Source organism: Silurus aristotelis (genome assembly GCF_946808225.1).
Source record: "Silurus aristotelis genome assembly, chromosome: 21".
Classification (NCBI taxonomy): Eukaryota; Metazoa; Chordata; class Actinopteri; order Siluriformes; family Siluridae; genus Silurus; species Silurus aristotelis.
Genome location: NC_139594.1, coordinates 15,326,358 through 15,345,461, shown reverse-complemented (window position 1 = coordinate 15,345,461; position 19,104 = coordinate 15,326,358). Strand labels below are relative to the sequence as shown.

The 19,104-nt window shown below is 37.8% G+C and overlaps 1 protein-coding gene across 3 annotated transcripts in view; it reads right to left on the bottom strand.

Annotated features, from left to right (window-relative positions):
• ripor2 (RHO family interacting cell polarization regulator 2) overlaps nt 1-19,104 on the bottom strand; it is a 65,475-nt gene that overhangs the window by 38,616 nt on the left and 7,755 nt on the right. Inside the window, exon 1 of one of the 3 annotated variants that reach the window (XM_083523559.1) lies at nt 7,167-8,991. The exons of 1 other annotated variant lie outside the window; for it this stretch is intronic. In XM_083523559.1, the coding sequence (XP_083379685.1) occupies nt 7,167-7,242 (76 nt within the window). In that variant the 5' untranslated portion in view covers nt 7,243-8,991. Of the gene's footprint in view, nt 1-7,166; nt 8,992-19,104 lie in introns of those variants that run through there. One more of the 3 variants, XM_083523562.1, reaches the window with a different exon arrangement.

Genomic DNA, 19,104 nt, shown 5'->3' with positions numbered 1-19,104 from the left:
TCCTTCATTTTGTGATGCAACATGAGCATTAAGCTCATGTTAGATTGCATGCTGTCTGATTGGTTTGTGTCGTAAAGCTGATGGGAGAGAATTCACAGGTGACCAAATTGGGAGAATATGTATATATTAAAGATACAAGTGAACATTCTCTGGATCTATTTATTAGTCATGAAATATATCTAATTGCAATGATTGTATTTTAAAATAAGAAAGCTTCCAAAAATTTTTTTATTGAATATTCTATGGCTATAAATGGGAAAACATTATGATATTACACTTTAACTCGATGGATGATGTATAAAGACTAGAGATGGTAAGATTCAGTGATTGGCATCGTAAACGTTATAGATGTGATTTAAAAAGTGTGCGATTTATTTAAATACAATTATTAGTAGATGTGCTATATTTTTATTATTTAAAAACTGACCATTATTGTGTGACCATTTTTTTTAATGTATATTTATTTCTCCTCACTAAACTGTTTCTCGAGCGCGTTTTATCCGGACCACTGCTGCTTCATGAATATGAGAGTCCTGAGGGTCACATAAAATATGGATTAACATGGCAGAGGTAGCGCTGCATCTTCCTAAAGACATCTTCCTGATCTTTTTTCTTTTTGTTTTGCACTACAAAGGTCTGTTTGTGAAAGGGCCATGCATTAGATTTCAGAAGGCATGTAAATAAATTCATGATTTGCTGTTTGTCTGAACCAAAGAAATAAAAGCAATCTATATGTGCCATGTTGAATTGCATTGCATCATATTTATTCCATTGCATCGTACTGTATTGAATCGCATTTTGTTGAATCAAATCGAAATCTGATCGCACTGCATCGTAATGGGGTGAATCGTTTCACATCGCATCGGTAGCTGCTTCATATGTATCTTTAATGTATCGTTTCCTTGGCTATGCATCGATATACAAATCGCATTGACCTAATGGAGATGCACATCCCATTTCCACATGTGTGTGTGTGTGTGCATGCATAGAACCTTTTCTCGTTCCCCTTCATGTGCCACTGAAGAAGCTTTCAGGGGCAGCAATGCAGCATAGATCTTTTAACTGAACATTTTTTCTGTTCAAACTCCCTCTTTATTATACACAGTGTAGATGGATCAAAAGGGCAAATGATCAGTATGCATAAAAGTACTTGTTAGTATTTCACTCTTCTTCATTCTATTATTAAGCTCCCTAAAAAAAAATTATAGAAATAATAATAAGGTATTTCATCAAATTCATGTAAAATGAATTATTTTGTGATGTATTCATAAAAATACATAACAAAATACAAAGCAATAATATCAAATCATTGTTGAAGAAAATATATCTTTTTGCTTTGCATCTTTTCACTCAAACTAATGTCACACATTAGTTAATTATAGGAAGGTTTCTACAGATATACAGAAAGCATATAATCAAAACCATTAAAAAAATTGCTTTTATAACCTGCTACTGTGTGTAAGCCTGTACAAAATCATAATAGAAGTTCTTCAAAGCTAGAAAACCGTGTTTGCCCTGACGGCTGTGTATATTTTCATTGGCAGCACGCTTACACAGTTAGTCAGGCTTAGTTAGATTAAAGACTTTCATGCTTTAAACATACATCTCCTGCCTTTGGTCTTAATAACAGACTCAGCTGTAGGTAGCGGTCCAGGCCGCCCACCCAGCACAGCTGCTTGTACACTACTCGCCAGGTGTTCAGACGTGTGTGTGTGTGTGTATGTTTATGTTCATGTAATAGGCTTTCGGTTAGTCTATGATCCGTGGATCAGTGTTTGACAGTAATGTGAAACTCAGAACATTAGAGTCAGTTCCTGGGTCACTGTGAGAGAAGAACATTGTCTTTCATCACTACTGATATTGATCAGCTGATAATGGGAGGCCTGGCAACCTATAAAAATAAGGCTGCCATCAGCATGGCTGTGTTCAACTCTCAACATTTTACTCTTTTTTACCAACTGTAAAGAAAACACAAGTGTATTCTCATGTTGGTGGAAAGTTTAGCTCATTTGCATTTAAGCTGGTATATGGTTACATGTATCATTAGACAGTGAGACATGCCATGCAGGCTATGTGAAAAAGTATGAGCACCTCTTGTGATAATACAATTCTGCACCACCTTTGACAAAGGAATCTCCAGCAGAGAGGTCTTTCAATACCCCAGTTTCAACAACCAAACCAAATAGAAAAAAACAAGTCCCGCCTCGTCTCTATCTTTTCCTCCCTGATTGTGACCAATCTAAGCAATGCTTTATTTGTTCTATGTGCCCAGGGCAGTATATCCCAGTCTGACATGACCAAACCATGCCATAACCCTCTCCTTCTGACATAAACTCATCTCAGGCCTTAGGGAATATGGCAGACGACCCTTAAATGAACCCTGGAAAAGGAACAAAACATACATCATGTGCACATGCCTGACTAAAACAAATAGACTTAAGGCTAAGACATGAGATGCTCATGAGACTTTAATACAGGTGTTTACAAAAAATGGAAAGATCAAAACCACTTTATGAAAGAGCACAGTGCTCTAGATTAGATTATTGGTACATTATTATAGACATTGGAACTCTGGGTCACTGTTAATTAAGGGAACAGGATGATTTTGGGGAATTGGAGCAATAGACATGGATAAAGTTTACAGAAAATAAAAATGAATAACTATTAATTCATAAATTCAACTCGATTCCCCTAAACTTAAACAATTTAGAAAACGACAGTAAAACAGTCCCCTTTTTTTTTTTTGCTTTAACCACCAATTCCAGACTATGATTCAGCTACACCAGATACTAATATACAGTATCTCACAAAAGTGAGTGCACGCCTCACATTTTAGCAACCATTTTAGTATATCTTAAAGTATATCCAAGTTTTATTTCTATAGTATTGTCCCTTCAGAAGATATACTAAAATAGTCACTGAAATGTGAGGGGTGGACTCACTTTTGTGAGATACTGTACATGTACAAAGATTGTTCATACCGGGGATTCCCAATTCATGTATATGTGCCACTGATACAACATTTTGTATGATGAGGCTAAGAAGGTTATCTTTAATAACCTCTCTTCTATTCAGAGGTCTTCATGCTGGATCCAGACACTGTACAAGAAACCCAGGGAAGAAGGCTAGATAGGACACACACTCATTGACACCTAAGGGAATTTAAAAGTCACCAATTAGCTTACTTATGGGTTTTGGGAGGTGGAAACAAACCAGTGTAACCAGATTACACCCCAACATCCACTGGAGAGACAACTGTGAACTATACACAAACAGTAAATGAAGCTCAAAATCAAAGCCGGGAACCCGGAGCTGTGATGCATGAAAAATCTCTTCCTGAGATTTTTAACACTGTGTTTAAATGTTAGTTTTATGCTAGCTTGCACTTTAAAGCAGAAATCATAATTAACCCAGTGTAAGTCTACTCTCGGGGGGCCTTGCCCTACCCATGGTGGGGCCTCTTTAAAATCATTAGTGTAGGAATAGAATAGTAGGCTGAATAGTGCATTAAAACCCTGAAGCAGATTATCCACCATGATCTAATAACTCTTTAGCCTTAGTTTACAGAGTGCTGGTGTTATTAGCTGGCTGTAACTGCTCGGACCTACAACTAAAATGATGCTTAATCATCTGTGGCTGTAGTAAATAGATTCAAAAGTGTGATGGCTGAGAAGATGGTGTACCAGTCTTAGTGGGTGAGTCTTAGCACAGAGCTAGTCCTGATCCACAGGCACAAAGTCTTCAATACTGGGGTAGAAAATCTCTCAAATGTCCCCCTTCCCTCCACCCAGCTGTAACACGCAAAATAACTTGATAAACTGAAACCAGACACAACCTCAGCAGGCTCTGCGGAGGCGCCTGATAGGACACACTTCCCCCAACCCTGATATGAGATTGGTGTGTAGATAAGGAGCAGTAGGAATAAGCGAGTTTGTGAAAGCTGACACTGCCTTTCGGTTGCACAACAGTAGCATAAGACATGAATAAACTAAAAAATGCAACAGAAAAAAAACACAAAAACAACAGAAAAAGCACAACACATCTGCATTAAATAAAATGGTAATATTATTGAACATTGCATGCTTATTGCAGAGTGCATCAATCTATGATACTATGGAGCTAGCTGTTCTGTTGTGAGACAATGTTGCTCTACTACTACTTTTCTTTAGTTTTGTTGTTGTGTTTTGTACTCATGGTTGGCCAGATTACTGTTAGCAAAGTCACAGCTAAATAAGTGAGATGGCAGCTTAGTGGTTAATGCATTGGGCTCTAGGTCTGAAAGTTGTGAGTTTAAATCCCAGCCACACTAAGTTGCCGCTCCTGGGCCCCTGAGCAAGACTTTCAACCCCATAGCTGCTTAGTTGTATAAATGAAATAAAGTGACTCTGGATAAGGGCGTATGTCGTAAATCTAAATGAAGACTAAGCATGAAATATGGCCTGTCTGTTACATCCACCTGATTCAATAGAACGAAACAACCAGAATCGGCCCACAGCTCCAGACAGGAGATTTGTCCTTTTTTCTATTTCTTACACCTCAGCTATATACAGTACAGAATCGACAAATAACAGGAATCCGAGCGAGACTTCCTTGTAATACTCAATAGAAATGTTTAGATTGCCCGAGGTGATACACAGAGATAAAGCCGGGTGTTGCTTATGAAATATTTGAAGTATTTCAGCCTCAATCATCGGTGTTCAGATGATAAACGGTTTCTTTCCCACTGATTTTTTTTTTCTGTCACATGATTCACAAATACTTGACTTACAGAAGTGCAACTGGTTGATAAGTGCGATATAAAGGCACACATGCAAGAGCTTGTACTTGTGTAACTTGTACAGTGTTTAATTTTTTGCTTTTTAATCTAACAGATTCAAGGCTCGCTTTGAGCCACAGAACTTATAAGGTTCCCTCTACAGAATGACGTCCCCAGTGTCCTTCCAGCTTTCTGACCATGTCTAATAGGTTTTCCTCTCTGCTTCAGGAACCACACATAAGCTCCTGGAAAAGGCTGACTGAATAACTCCTGAAGTGCATACAGAAAGGAATCAATGGACTCCTTGTGCATATTTTTTTTTCTATTTCCTCTTATTGTGTATTTTTTCTTGGACAGATTGAATTAGGTTAATGAGAAAAGTTTTGAAGGATGAACTCCTGAGTTTGTAGGAAAAAGTTTAGAGAGAAAAAGAGAGAGAGAGAGAGAGAGAGAGAGAGAGAGAGAGAGAGAGAGAGAGAGAGAGAGAGAGAGAGCATTTAGTGGGAGAGGAAGCTAGTTGTTATTTGAGGAAAGCAGAAGGAGTGTCAGCCGGTTGCTCAGGTTTTAATTTGTTGGGATACACAGGAGACCTCAGACCTCTGAACTGTATGTTCCTCTCTTTTAGGGTTGTCATTAGTGCTTTCTAAGGTTTCCTTTTGGGGTGTCAATGATTCTAGCTTTCCAAATAGGGTTTTTCTGAAAGAAAAAAACTGCTGTAGTGAATGTTTAAGATCGCACCTGAACCAAACCTGCAGCTGGAAAGACTCTAAACTGGCAGATAGAAAGGTGTTTTATACTTGTCACATGTACTTTACAGCACACAGAATTTTTTTTTCTTTGCATATCCCAGCAACGTTATGAAGCTGGGGTCAGCCATGATGCAGCACCCCTGGAGCACTGAGGGCTAAAGGCCTTGCTCAAGGGCCCCAAGTGCAACAGCATGCCGATACCGTGGCTTGAACCCCATGTAACCCAGTGCCTTAATCACTGAGCTACCGCCTCCCTAGATGTTGCTGTTATATGAAATGGATGAAACTCTGTATGTGGTTCCTTGTATGGCTAATAGAGCTGGCTCTTTAAAGTTCCCAAAAACCAGAACTATTAAGGGCTCCTGTAGGACAAACCAAATATCCCCTCTTTATTAAGCTAAAACCTTGTGAGGTGTGTATCTCGTACATTACATGCTCTAATTCAATTTCTGTATGTATAAATCAGCTGCAGTATCAATGACTAATAAATTATAAATGTTCATAAAAGTATAACGTGACCCAGAACAAACTGGTGTAGTGTAGATATATATAGACCTCTATCATCCCTTTCCCCATGGGCTTCAGAGTGCTGCAGCTGTCTCATTTCAACCAGTTTTCAGAAAATTGCTGATAAATTCTTTGTGGGTAGAGGATTTTTACAGAAGCTCTATCACTCGATTTGGCTACAAAGGTTTATATAAGAGAGAAAAAAATTATGGCAAATTGCTGTGAGGAATAAAACAATTCGGGATATGCTGATATTGGATAAGTCTGTGTGCCTCCTGTTACCCTGCCATTGATTATCATTGATCATTTTCTTATAATAATGTTCAATTTTCTTATATTTAGAACTGATCAGCAATGCGTATAGAGATGTGCTGGGTTGAGTCTGGCTGGACTGCAGGGGTATCACATTAAAGCCCTATTGAGCCACAAACCACATAGAAATCAACTGCCAATGCCTCAAATGGCTAAAATTGAAACATGCAGTACTTGCTTGTAATGTGCTTTCAAGTCTATTACGACACTGCTATGTCCAGAGATTTCGGAAATTTCGGAAATAATGCACTTTATACAGTAATTCTCAGCATATTGCCACTTTTCGTCCATTTGCAGGGACCGAATAGAGAAGAAGAGCATCACATTGCAGTGAGGATGATAAGGCAGAACATTTTAACGGCAGCAGCATCATGGCTCAGATGTTCATGTGTGATAAGATACAAAGAGATCCGTTCCACAACTGTCCCTAGTATTCCTGGCAATTTAACATTTCAAGATCTTGATGGATTAAAATATTGTTTCCGTTTGAGACTGTTTTGGAAAATGATTCAGCAAACAATCCTGTCTGCAACCTACACAATCTCCCAATTTCTCCCAGTAAAATTTGATTTTAAAATCTGGGGGACTGAATTGCAAATAAAAATGCAATTGAGAGGGTTTATTTGCATCTTGAGTATAATTAATCGCTACATGCTCATGCTCTTTGTGATTAATTAGTAAAAAAATGTACAAACCTGTCTATACCCCGCAGGTTTTGTGATACCGGATACTTCTAACTCTGACCCACAATACCATGACGAAATCATTCCTATTAAATAGGTATACAGTATATTCCTAATATATAAGCCTACCCAAAATTCCCTGACCCTTGGCCACCCTACCATCAGTGAAGACATCCTCCTCCTCCTCACGCATCAGTTCAGTAAAGTCATCCTCTGTGATACCAGCCAAGGCCATCTCCCTCTTAAATTTTCACCTTCTCTTACACTGCGATGTTCCTCGTCTCGATACGCAGGTTGATATCAATCAGAGCCTGAGCAGAAAACCAAGTACTGCACCGTGCTTCTGCTCTCCACGAAAGGAAGTGTGTGAGTGTGAGACCGAGCACACACACCACCCAGGCCAGCTTTCGACAACAGGATGATTTCATAATCAAACGTGTGGTATGTTTGCACAGATCGAAGAAGTGGAGAGCAAACTTCAAGCGTGTGTGTGTGTGTGTGTGTGTGTGTGTGTGTGTGGGTGGGTGGCTGGTTGTGTGTTGAGTGCAGGATGGAGGGCTGTGAGTCTGCCAAATTATGATAATAGAAAAGCTACATGAGTACAATCTACTTCAGCAGAGATTGGGTGATGTGTGTTTGGCCCAAACTCTTTTTTGTGTGCTTGTGTGTGTGTGTTAGTACACCTCATTGTTGTGAGATATTCAAGATGAGAATTTGCTCAAGGCATTTGTAATAAACATATTTTCAAAAATATCATGTAATCAGGTAAAAAAAATTAGAAAATCCATAGTTATGCATGATGAGGATTATATCACTTTGTGGCAACAGTTGCTTTTGAATCAGTTAAACGTCTGTGTATTAGGTGTCGGTGCTTATTCATTTGATGATTTTTTACTAATCGCAGTGAATGAGTAGCTACAATAATATCGTTAAAGTATTAAAATGTATATTTATTTATATACTTTTGAACTGAATTCTTTTTTTTCCCGATTGTTCAGAATGTGTTGATTCATTTTTATAAATAGCATGTTTATGTTACAATCTAATACATTGTCATTTGAATGTAACATCTCATTCACAAGGACTTAAATGGCAGATATTCCACATAAATGGAGTAAAAATGTGTAATTTTTAATATAGTGTTAAACAAAAGCACACTGAGGAGATGTTTATTTACCATTTGTTAAAGGATTTATCAAATGTCGGTTGTTAGAACCATTTTATAAGAAGTAACTATACTCCTTTAACCACAGAGGGTCTTTGTGCATTTTGGCTTCTTGCCAACATGACAATCGTTATACTTAATTCAAGAAAAACAGAGAGGCTGGTTAAGGGAGCAACCATTTATAACTGCTATCACATAAGTGATAACAAGAACTAACCTGCTTTTTCACAACATATTGTAAAATGCAACTTTAGGTAGTAAAGCACAATGGGTTTGTTAAGAACTTAATAAATTGTCAGCATTTGGCTGACAATTGGCAATTGGCTGTATTATACATAAAATAAAACACTCTGGAATGTTTTTGGGAGGGATTTAACTTCTATAAAGATGTTACAGGGAATTTTCTGAGAAGCACAGTCTGTGCTAATAACAATTTGAAAGGATATAGCAATTAACCCATTTAATCACACCAATCACTGCTCTCTTATCACTGTTTGAGTTTCTGAAGCAGGTTGTAAAGGTTGTAAAAGACCTGACATTTGCATTACTGAAAAATTAGGAATGTGGTAGCTCAGGGGTTAAGATTAGGGTTGTAAGTCTCTGGGGTCACTGATGGGCTCTTGAGCAATATTCTTAACTCTTAACTGCTCAGTTGTATAAATAAATGAAATAAATGTAAGATGCTCTGAATAAGGGCATCTGCCAAATAGCCTAAATGTAAAACTAATTAGGAAACTTTCTGAATTTTAGACAAATATTTGTATGGAGGCGATCATGTGACCACATCCATCAAGCATAAAAAAAAAAAAAAAAAAAAAAAAAAAAGATGATGTTCGCCTCCATTTGTCATAAAAATCTATTCGGTAAATATAATAACATACCTGCAGTAGTTTAAGCAATAAGTACAATAGCCAGTACATATAGACTTTTACACTATATTACCTGCTTATAAGTTGTTAGCGTGTGAACAAGTTGCTAACACACAACTGGCTTGTTTTATAATCCTACTTGCCCATATTGCCAACTTATTTTATTATAATTTTATTATCAAAAGACAATTTTAAAATATTAGTAATTTGTTTTACAGAGTTTTGTTTCCCCAAGAAAAACAAAATTCGTTCTCACATGGTCAGGAAGATTATAGTAAATAAAGTGACTAAATTTACCAGTACAAATATTTCAAAGTATACTGTAAGGTGACTTTATTCACACAAAAACCTTTACTCATTTCAAACAGTGAATTCAAACAGAAAGTGATGACATATACCAGTCTTCTGAGACAGGCTGAAATAGTAACTAGGCTACAGTGGATTGATTTAACTCCTATCTTATTTCCTCTGTAATTTTTGTGCACCTTCCCTTAAACCCCAGTGGAATAGCCCTTACAGCAACCTCATTAATGAAGAGGCCAGTTTATACAACTGCAGCCATAATGTACCCCAATGCTCATATAAAACATTCTAAACAGAAAATAAAAAAATGAAAATAAAAACCAGATGACGGGCATACTGATATAAAATGGATTGAATGGATATGTTCATGATACTAGTGTGTGAGAGAGAGAGAGAGAGAGAGAGAGAGAGAGAGAGAGAGAGAGAGAGAGAGAGAGAGAGAGAGAGAGAGAGAGAGAGAGAGAGAGAGAGTACACTGTGTGCATAATCTAATTAGAGGCAGCCTAGAGTGGAGTTAATAGTTGGAAGGTGTTACTCAGACCAGTGTGCATAAATAATGGAGGACAGGAGAGTAACAAGAGCCCTAAGGCTGTCATGAGCTCCAACTCTCTATGATAAAAGAACATACAATGAAAGAGCACACAGTCTGGCAGTTCATATATGTACCTACACATGAATGCAATACAGAATCTGTACTCATACAATCTACATAATTACTGGAACACCTGACTTTTTACAGCCATTTGGTATGTGGGTTTCCCCCAAACTGTTAGTGTAACACAAAGTTGGAGGCACGAAATTATATAGAATCTTTGGATATGGTAGCATTCAATTTTTCCTTCACTTGAACTTGGAGACCCAAACCCGTTCCAGCATGACAATGGTCCAGTGCACAAAGCCAGCACAATGAAGAAATGGTTTACATGGGATAAACTGGAAAATCTTGATTGTCCTGCTATAGAACTCTGGTGTCATCCCTATTGAACACCTTTGGGATGAACTGGAATTCTGACTGCACCCCAGGGTTCCTCACCCTTGATTTTTTCTTTCCTACTCTCGCCAGTGTTTTGCTCATTAGGGACAAAACGTTGCTGCTGAATGAGCCCAAATATTCACAAGCACACTCCATAATTAAGTGGAACAACTTTTTAGAAGTATGGAGTTTAATATAAGAGCACATGGGGACTAAATGTGTAATGGGTTGTTCATAAAGCTCATACAAATCTTACTCCACAAACCTTTGTGCTTACAATGTACAAGACTGTGTAAACACTGTAATTTGTAATTTAAATGAATTAACACATGACAGTGGATATAAAATAATATACAAAACACATCAATTCCTACCACATGCAATCATATTGTCTATATTTATACATATAGCTTTTTATGTCACAACATGCATCAGCTGGTTTTACTGCAGTCACTTGGACTTTCTGAGAGTGCTAATTCTGTGAACTGTTAGTCATAGTACCATTGAGAGTACATGAGAGCAACACACACACACACACACACACAAACACACACACACACACACACACACACACACACACACACACACACACACACACACACACACACACACCTGCTATTTCTAACACATCCCACCCACACCAAGCTGCCAATTGTAACAATGCACTAGATTTTTTACCTTAGCATTAAAAAAAATCTGATCACTTCTGACCTAAACCCAGACCACAAATGTTAAGAATTTCATGTCCTATGAGAATCAGGACTTGATCCAAATAGTAAATAAATGCAGGAGCACCCAAAGGCACATCTCAATCAGATTTAAATCTACATCTCAAATCTCTTCAGGTGATCTGAGGCACATTTTCACCAGATTTAACAACCAACATTAACAACCAAAACCAGTCCAGACATAATACATAGGGTACTTGACTACTGAAGTTAAATGTTAGAAATCATTAATGCTAACACTGGTAAAGTAGCTTTTAAGAGTGTACCTGACAGGATATTTCAGAGGAAATTCTTCAAAAATATTTATAAATGTTAATCATCATCACTGCTACCGTTAATAAAGCAGCTGTTATGGGTTATCCTGACAGGATTTCAGCTGTATTCATAAAAGGTTCTGATCTTTATAAGCAGTTCAGAATATCTAACTTGCAACAGTATATTTTAGTATTGAGGTCAACATACTAACTCAGAGACTACTGAAATATCCTGTTACAAGTGAGCTATTGTTATGTCAATATAAAGATAATAAAGATTGATAAATATAGCGAGTTGAAATCATGTTAGCTTCACTCAGAGCTAATTTATTATTGTTAGCAGTGATGATTATTAATGTTTAGAAATATGGTCGAGGAATCCTCAGAGAAATCCTGTCAGATTAACTCATAGCAGATATTCCAGTGCTATCATTAAAAACATTATTAACGTTTTGAAATATGACCGAGAATCCTTTCAGAAATCCTGCCACGTCAACTAATAGCAGCTACTTCATCAGCTCTAGCAGTGACGATTATGAATATTAATAAGCATGACACAATAATACTCTCAGAAATCCTGTCAGCTCTGCTCCTAGTGTTAGTGTTGATGATGATGAATATTTATAACTGTGACATAAGAACCTTGTCCGTAATCATGCTAGCTCACTGCTGCCATTTCTAGAGAATTCAAATACAATTGAGATTCTTATTCTGACTTATTCATGAAATCAAAGATACACACACAGTCCACTTTCTGTCACTCTGAACTACTCTTATTTCCATATACGAGCTCAGAGATTGAGGTTCTGTGGGTCATGAATTTCAAGACAAAATGAGAAAAATCAATAAATAAATATATACTGGATCTTTTCTTTATCCATTTGAATTTTGATTAATTTTTCTGTTGCAAAACAAACATCAAGTCTGACCCAGATGATGTTATGGAGCCTAGGGAGGTAAACCATGACTATGGAAGATAAACATGGTAATGTTATTGCTTAATATTATTTCCTTCCCATCTGTGTTTATGCTGATATAGCCAAAACCAGTCCCTCTTCAAGAAATAATAATAAGAAGAAACTGCCTTCATTCGTCACATATACACTATGGCACAGTCGAATTCTTTCCTTTGCTTATTTAAGTTTGTTAGGAATCTGGGTTCAGAGCTCACGATCTTCTGAAGCAGAAAGAGTTAAGAATCTTGCTCAAGAGCCCAAAAGTGGTAGCTTGGCAGTGCTGGAAATTGAACCACTAAACCTTCTGATCAGTAACCAAAGCCATGATTGTTGAGCTACCAAGGAAAAGTCAGACGTCAATCAGAATTTAGTTCTACTCTGAAAAAAATGGAAATGGAAATACAGGTTACAAAAAAACAATAAAAATAAAAAATATAAACAATGAACAGGGTCTCAGACAGGCCCGTCTCAGCAGGTAAAAAGAAACCAGGTTACTGTTCTGCAACCTTAGCAACCCACCTTTCTTTCCATACTTCCTCAAGCACAAACTGCACTTGCGCCATTATTTCTCCACAATAACAAAGTTCTGTTGCACACCAGGGGAGCTGTCAGACATGAATACTAGTCTTCATACACACACACACACACACACACACACACACACACACACACACACACACACACACACACACACACACACACACACACACACACACACACACACACACACACACACACACACACACACGGGTGTTTGCACTTAGCACTTAGTGGACAATAAATTGATGAGACCATAAATGGATTGTTTCAGTCAGACAAGAAGACTCTTCTCTCTTCTTGAATCTACACAAGGGGGACAATGCGGGTCACAATTCTGGCCACAATCTGCCCTTCAGTGCTCTCTCTGATTGTCATGAAGTACTCAGGGATGATGTGTTTTTGCACTGAGATATCGAAACAGGAAAGACATGAGGAAGTTGAAAGAAGCTTGGTCATTGCAAAAGAGTCATGCTCATTCTTTGATAACATAAAATGAATGGCCTCTCTCCAGAGAATGGGGTTTGTGTCAGACTAAAATTCTGAATCGAGCACTAAGGACAACAAAGAAAGTTGAGTCTAAAAGTTCAGAATCGAACGAGCACTTCACCTCTTTCGCCCTGTGCGATCACGCTCATTCTCTTGCTTTCACACAATTTCTTCTCTTTGCATAAACAAGGGCGAACAATTACATGAAGTGTGAAGTTGGGAACATTGTGCTGGGGTTTCCAAGGCAACAGCACCTAGGGTATGCTTGTAAACTTCAGGCTCGCTCGTTTATGTCACCGGGTATCAGATTTGAAATTTTGCATGTGAAACTATTATTGACCTCTAATTATTTACTAAATCAGCCTTTAAGGAGGAGTAGTGACAGTTCATTTCACGCACATGATTGGATCTTAGTAGAATTTTGTGGTCAGATTTTCCGGCTGTATGATAATTTGTTTGCTCTGCACGTCACATGACTGAGTCACACCCTGCTATTTTGCAAGTTCTCCCACTTAGAAATCATGGAGGGGTCTGATATTGTCTTCGTAGGTGCATATCCACTGTGAGAGACATAATCTAAAAAAAAAAACAAGAAATCACAATGTATGATTTTTTTGCTATTTATTTGTATGATACAGCTGCAAATAAGTATTTGAACACCTGAGAAAGTCAATGTTAATATTTGGTACAGTAGCCTTTGTTTGCAATTACAGCGGTCAAACGTTTCCTGTAGTTTTTCACCAGGTTTGCACACACTGCAGGAGGGATTTTGGCCCACTCCACCACACAGATCTTCTCTAGATCAGTCAGGTTTCTGGCCTGTCTCTGAGAAACACCGGAGTTTGAGCTCCCTCCAAAGATTCTCTATTGGGTTTAGGTCTGGAGACTGGCTAGGCCACGCCAGAACCTTGATATGCTTCTTACAGTGCCACTCCTTGGTTATCCTGGCTGTGTGCTTCGGGTCATTGTCATGTTGGAAGACCCAGCCTCGACCCATCTTCAATGCTCTTACTGAAGGAAGGAGGTTGTTCCCCAGAATCTCGCAATACATGGCCCCGGTCATCCTCTCCTTAATACAGTGCAGTCGCCCTGTCCCATGTGCAGAAAAAGCATGATGCTTCACAGTAGGGATAGTGTTCTTGGGATCGTTCTCATCATTCTTCTTCCTCCAAACACGTTTAGTGGAATTATGACCCAAAAGTTCAGGTCTGATTTCTCACCTTCCTTAGGATCATTGAGACCCCACGAGGTGAGATCTTGCATGGAGCCCCAGTCCGAGGGAGGTTGACAGTCATGTTTAGCTTCTTCAATTTTCTAATGATTGCTCCAACAGTGGACCTTTTTTCACCAAGCTGCTTGGCAATTTCCCCGTTGCCCTTTGCAGCCTTGTGGAGGTGTAAAATTTTTGTCTCTAGTGTTGTCTGAAGAGTGGATGTTATTATAACAGCAAATGGGGACTAAACGTGGAATAGGATGCATAAAAAAGCACCTATGAATCTTATGGCCAGGAGTCCAAAAACTTTAGAACACTAACTAAGCTACTAATTATTAAAGGTCTTTGTTGAAGCTCAACTACATCTGCTAGCTGACAGGCTGAAGGTTGTTAGTGTAGTGAAGTAAAGATAATCATCAGCACACTAAAACAGCAGGTTTCATTCTGATTTCTGTTTCTTGTACACACACTCATTCTCGTACCCCTCGGGAGTTTAAAGAGTGAGTAATCAAAGAATGATTCACATGCATCAATCTTTAGAAAAAAGTACAAAAACCACAGCTGGCCTATTACACATCGCTCATTTGCATAGTATGACTCCTAATATGTTTATCTGACTAGCAAAGTGCTTCCTTTTATTGTAAAATATTTTACCATCAAATGTAATAAGCAACATTTCTGTTTTTATATTATAAAGAGGAAAAAAAAAAAAAAAGAAAAATATATATATATATATATATATATTTTTTTTTCATTTAGAATTAATACACTACATGGACAAAAGTATTGGAACACCTGACCTTTCCTGCCATATGTGGTTCTTCTCCAAACTGTTACCACAAAATTGGAGACACTCAGTTATATAAAATGCGATATAATAACATTTTGCATTTTCTTGAACTTGGAAAATCCAATCTGTTCCAGCATGGCAATACCCCTGTGCACAAAAAAGCGAGCTCTATGAAGATGTTCTTTACATGCTTTGAAAAGGAAGATCTAGAATGGCTAGAATAGAATAGCTCTGATCTCACACCCTACTGAACACCTTTGGGATGAATTGGAACGCCTCCTCACCTCACCTACATCAGTATCTGCCTTTACCTACACCTTTGTGGCTGAATGAACACAAATGTCCATGAGGATCTAGTGGAACATGTTCCCAGAAGAGTGGAGGGAATTATAAGAGCAAATTGGGACTAAACATAGAATGCGATACTCAAAAATCACATACCTAGAAGAATTAATTATGAGTGCTTGAAAGAAAAAGGTCCTCGTGGGTGAATGCGTTTATTTTCATTGAAAATGTAAAACGTATTTAATACTGTACATAAAAAATTTGAAATATAAAACATAAGCCTTATTATTTCTGTGGTATTATTCATAATAAATGAGAAAAGTACTGTATTATGTGTATATACACACCCACACCCACACCCACACACACACACACACACACACACACACACAAACACACACACACACACACACACACACACACACACACACACACACACACACACACACACACACACACACACACAGGTGAACAGGCCAGGCCCTGGGTGTGTGTGATCTGTGGTATACCACAGTATCCGTTCCTACTGCGGATGACCAGAGAAAAGAGAAGTGTAATATACAAGTAAGAAAACAGAAAAGATCTTACTGTGTATCGCATCTCAAGTGATTAAGATTAAGGTGTGGTTCACTGGTGCTAAAAGTTCAGATTTACCCAATTTCCTGCAAAAAAGTAATGTTGTGTGACCTAATGTGTAACAGGGCTGTTACAGTGTTCTGTTATAATGTTGGATTGGAAATCCCCACATGGGCACACACCCTGCAGGCATTTATTGGGATGGGATTACACCCTATTTTCTCTTCACATCACTGTTCTACCTCATAAGCGAAAAATGATAAAAACACGAGTAGTGATGTTATGGGGACATAATCAACTACAGGGTCATGTGATGTGACCAAACTCAAAGCAGAATTAAAGTCATAATTCAGAAATTGCAAATTTTTATATATATATATAAATACCTCCTGAAATGTTTGTCCTGTTTGTCCTAATTTACATATTTTCATGTTTTGATTGTTGTGAAATTTTAAAGATTATTAAACCTATTCTAAGCATTTGTACTTAGTTCAAGCTCAAAATAATCATGTTCTTTTAACAGATATTATGATTTTATTATTTGATTGACTAATTTAATGTATTTAATTAAGCTCATAATGCATAATCATGTCCATAAAACAGGGGTTAAAGATCTTATAATATAATTTCCAGATAAATTGGTCTATATTCAAGATAAGATCTGCTAAGGTATATTTTTTGCAGTGGATTATAGCAGCTAAAACTAAACACTCGAGAAGTCACAGTGCAAAACCCTCCATACTGAAACTCCCTCTCTAATTTATTGAACACTGGAGACTCCTTCTAAACATTGTGAAATCACCTCACAGAACACTTATCAACAATTAATTACAATTACCCTACCTGTGAATGAGCTCTTACTAAAGAAATAATATTATATTAGAATGAAGACATGAACACTGCCGTCATTACTGCTTTCAGAAATGAGGTTATGGAACAGTTATGAACGTCCTGTAACCAATCAGAAGTGAGAATCTGACAGTAGAATAAAAAAACATCACATATGATATGCGCTGAGGATAAATGTGTTTATAAATATCAATCTTATGACCAATGAACAAAATAAAACAAGTGAAACCTTTCAGACATACATTAAAGCTTTGAAATGTGTAAGCTGCAGATGAAAAAATGTCTTCACTGAACCAGCCCGACTCATATATTCCTGTCAGCTGGATAGTCTGATTCATTGGGATGCCAATAAAAAAAGCTACTAGTTTCCAAATAAGAAACATTAAACAACAATAAAATGGTTGCTTGACCTTTCAATGGAAAAAGATGGATGAAATTTTATCTTTAGGCTTTTTTTTTTAAAAACAATTGACTAAACAACACATCATAGTACAAAAAACATTCTAACCCTTTTTCTCAATAAATTATTGTGAGCAGTTTAATAACAGAACGAAATCTTGCACAAACTGGGTGTCACATTAACCTGGGACACCTCCCCATCAGCATAATTCCTCCTCCCCTGACTTAAACACATCCTGGTAACTTCTTGCACATCAGATTTCACTAGACGCTCTACATTTACATTTACGGCATTTGTCAGACGCTCTTTTCCAGAGCAACTTACAAAGATCTTATTAATACAGCTGTGCAGTTGAGGGTTAGGAACCTTGTTCAAGGGCCCAGCAGTTGCAGCTTGGTAATAGTGGGATTTGAAATCACAACCTTTTAATCGGAAGTCGCTGAGCTACCACATCCCTACTTATGAGGTGGTAACAAAATGTTTTTTCTTTTTATCTATGTTACACACTATCACCTTTAAATTGTCCCTTTTCATAGCAATACAGCGCTCCCAGCATTCCTGCTAGTCTTAAAAGTCTGCTTTTTTGAAGCGTGTCAAGCATCTTCTGCGATTCGTGCTGGATCTCCGCACTGGTGTCAAAACGGTGACCTTTGAGCTGGATCTTCATTTTCGGGATGAGGGCAAAGTCAGCAGAAGCCAAAAGTGAGATCATCTTGTTTACAGCAAGAAACTCTTGTGTGAGTAGAGCTCAGTGACATATGGTCACTGTGGCGCTGTGGGCAGTCTGGCAGCTCATGTGGTCAGAATAGCACCAGTTCCACAGCTCCTGATGCTTTTAGGCACACAGATTTATGAAGTTCGGCGCTCCCTGTGACTGTGCGTGCAGCCTTGTACTGCTTTCTGTTGGAGTGTTAAAAAAAAAAAACTCCGGTAGTCTCGAAACTTTTGATACCACCTCGTACATGCTATGTTTCAAAAAGCATGTTGTATTACACATAACAATGACTAGCTTTTAAATTCAATAAAAAAAATCATATAGCACTTTTAACAATAGACAAAAATACAGATTTTTTATTCATGAAATCCTATAAGTTTATCCCTAATTAATGGCAACAGTGGTGTGGACAATCTCCCTGGAATGATATAAGGAAGAAACCTTAAGGGAAACCAAATGGACACATGAGTGTAAAACTGTGCATTACAGCTGCAGTCCTAAACTATGAAAGCAAACTTTTTATATTTAGTTTTAGACCAAATTCATCTTCATGGTTCTTAAGTGAAACCATCCTCATTATCTCTAGCTCGCCAGAAAGTTTCAGTCAAAGAATGTGCAGCGGCAAACTAAAGCGATGTCTAATTTGTTCTTTAAATAGTTATCAAATGATGCAATGAAGGCTGGATGAAATACAGCAACTTTTATTTCCTGATTTCTCTCTCTTTCTCGCTCATCGTATGTGTATGCTATGCACGTCAGGATCATGCTGTCTACAAACTAGTGATTTTTTATATGCAGCTCAAAACTAGACAAGGGCCTCTCTCTGGTTGATCTGCATGAGAATAGGCCTTCCCACGAATAGCTTTCACGCCTCTGCATTCAGAACAGCCAACCAAGGCAGTCTGGCATTGGCCAAAGGCCCTCAATGAGTCCTGCTTCCAAAGCTAGCAGGGATCCAAAGAAAATGCATAGTGTCCTCTGTCAAAAGGGAGCTG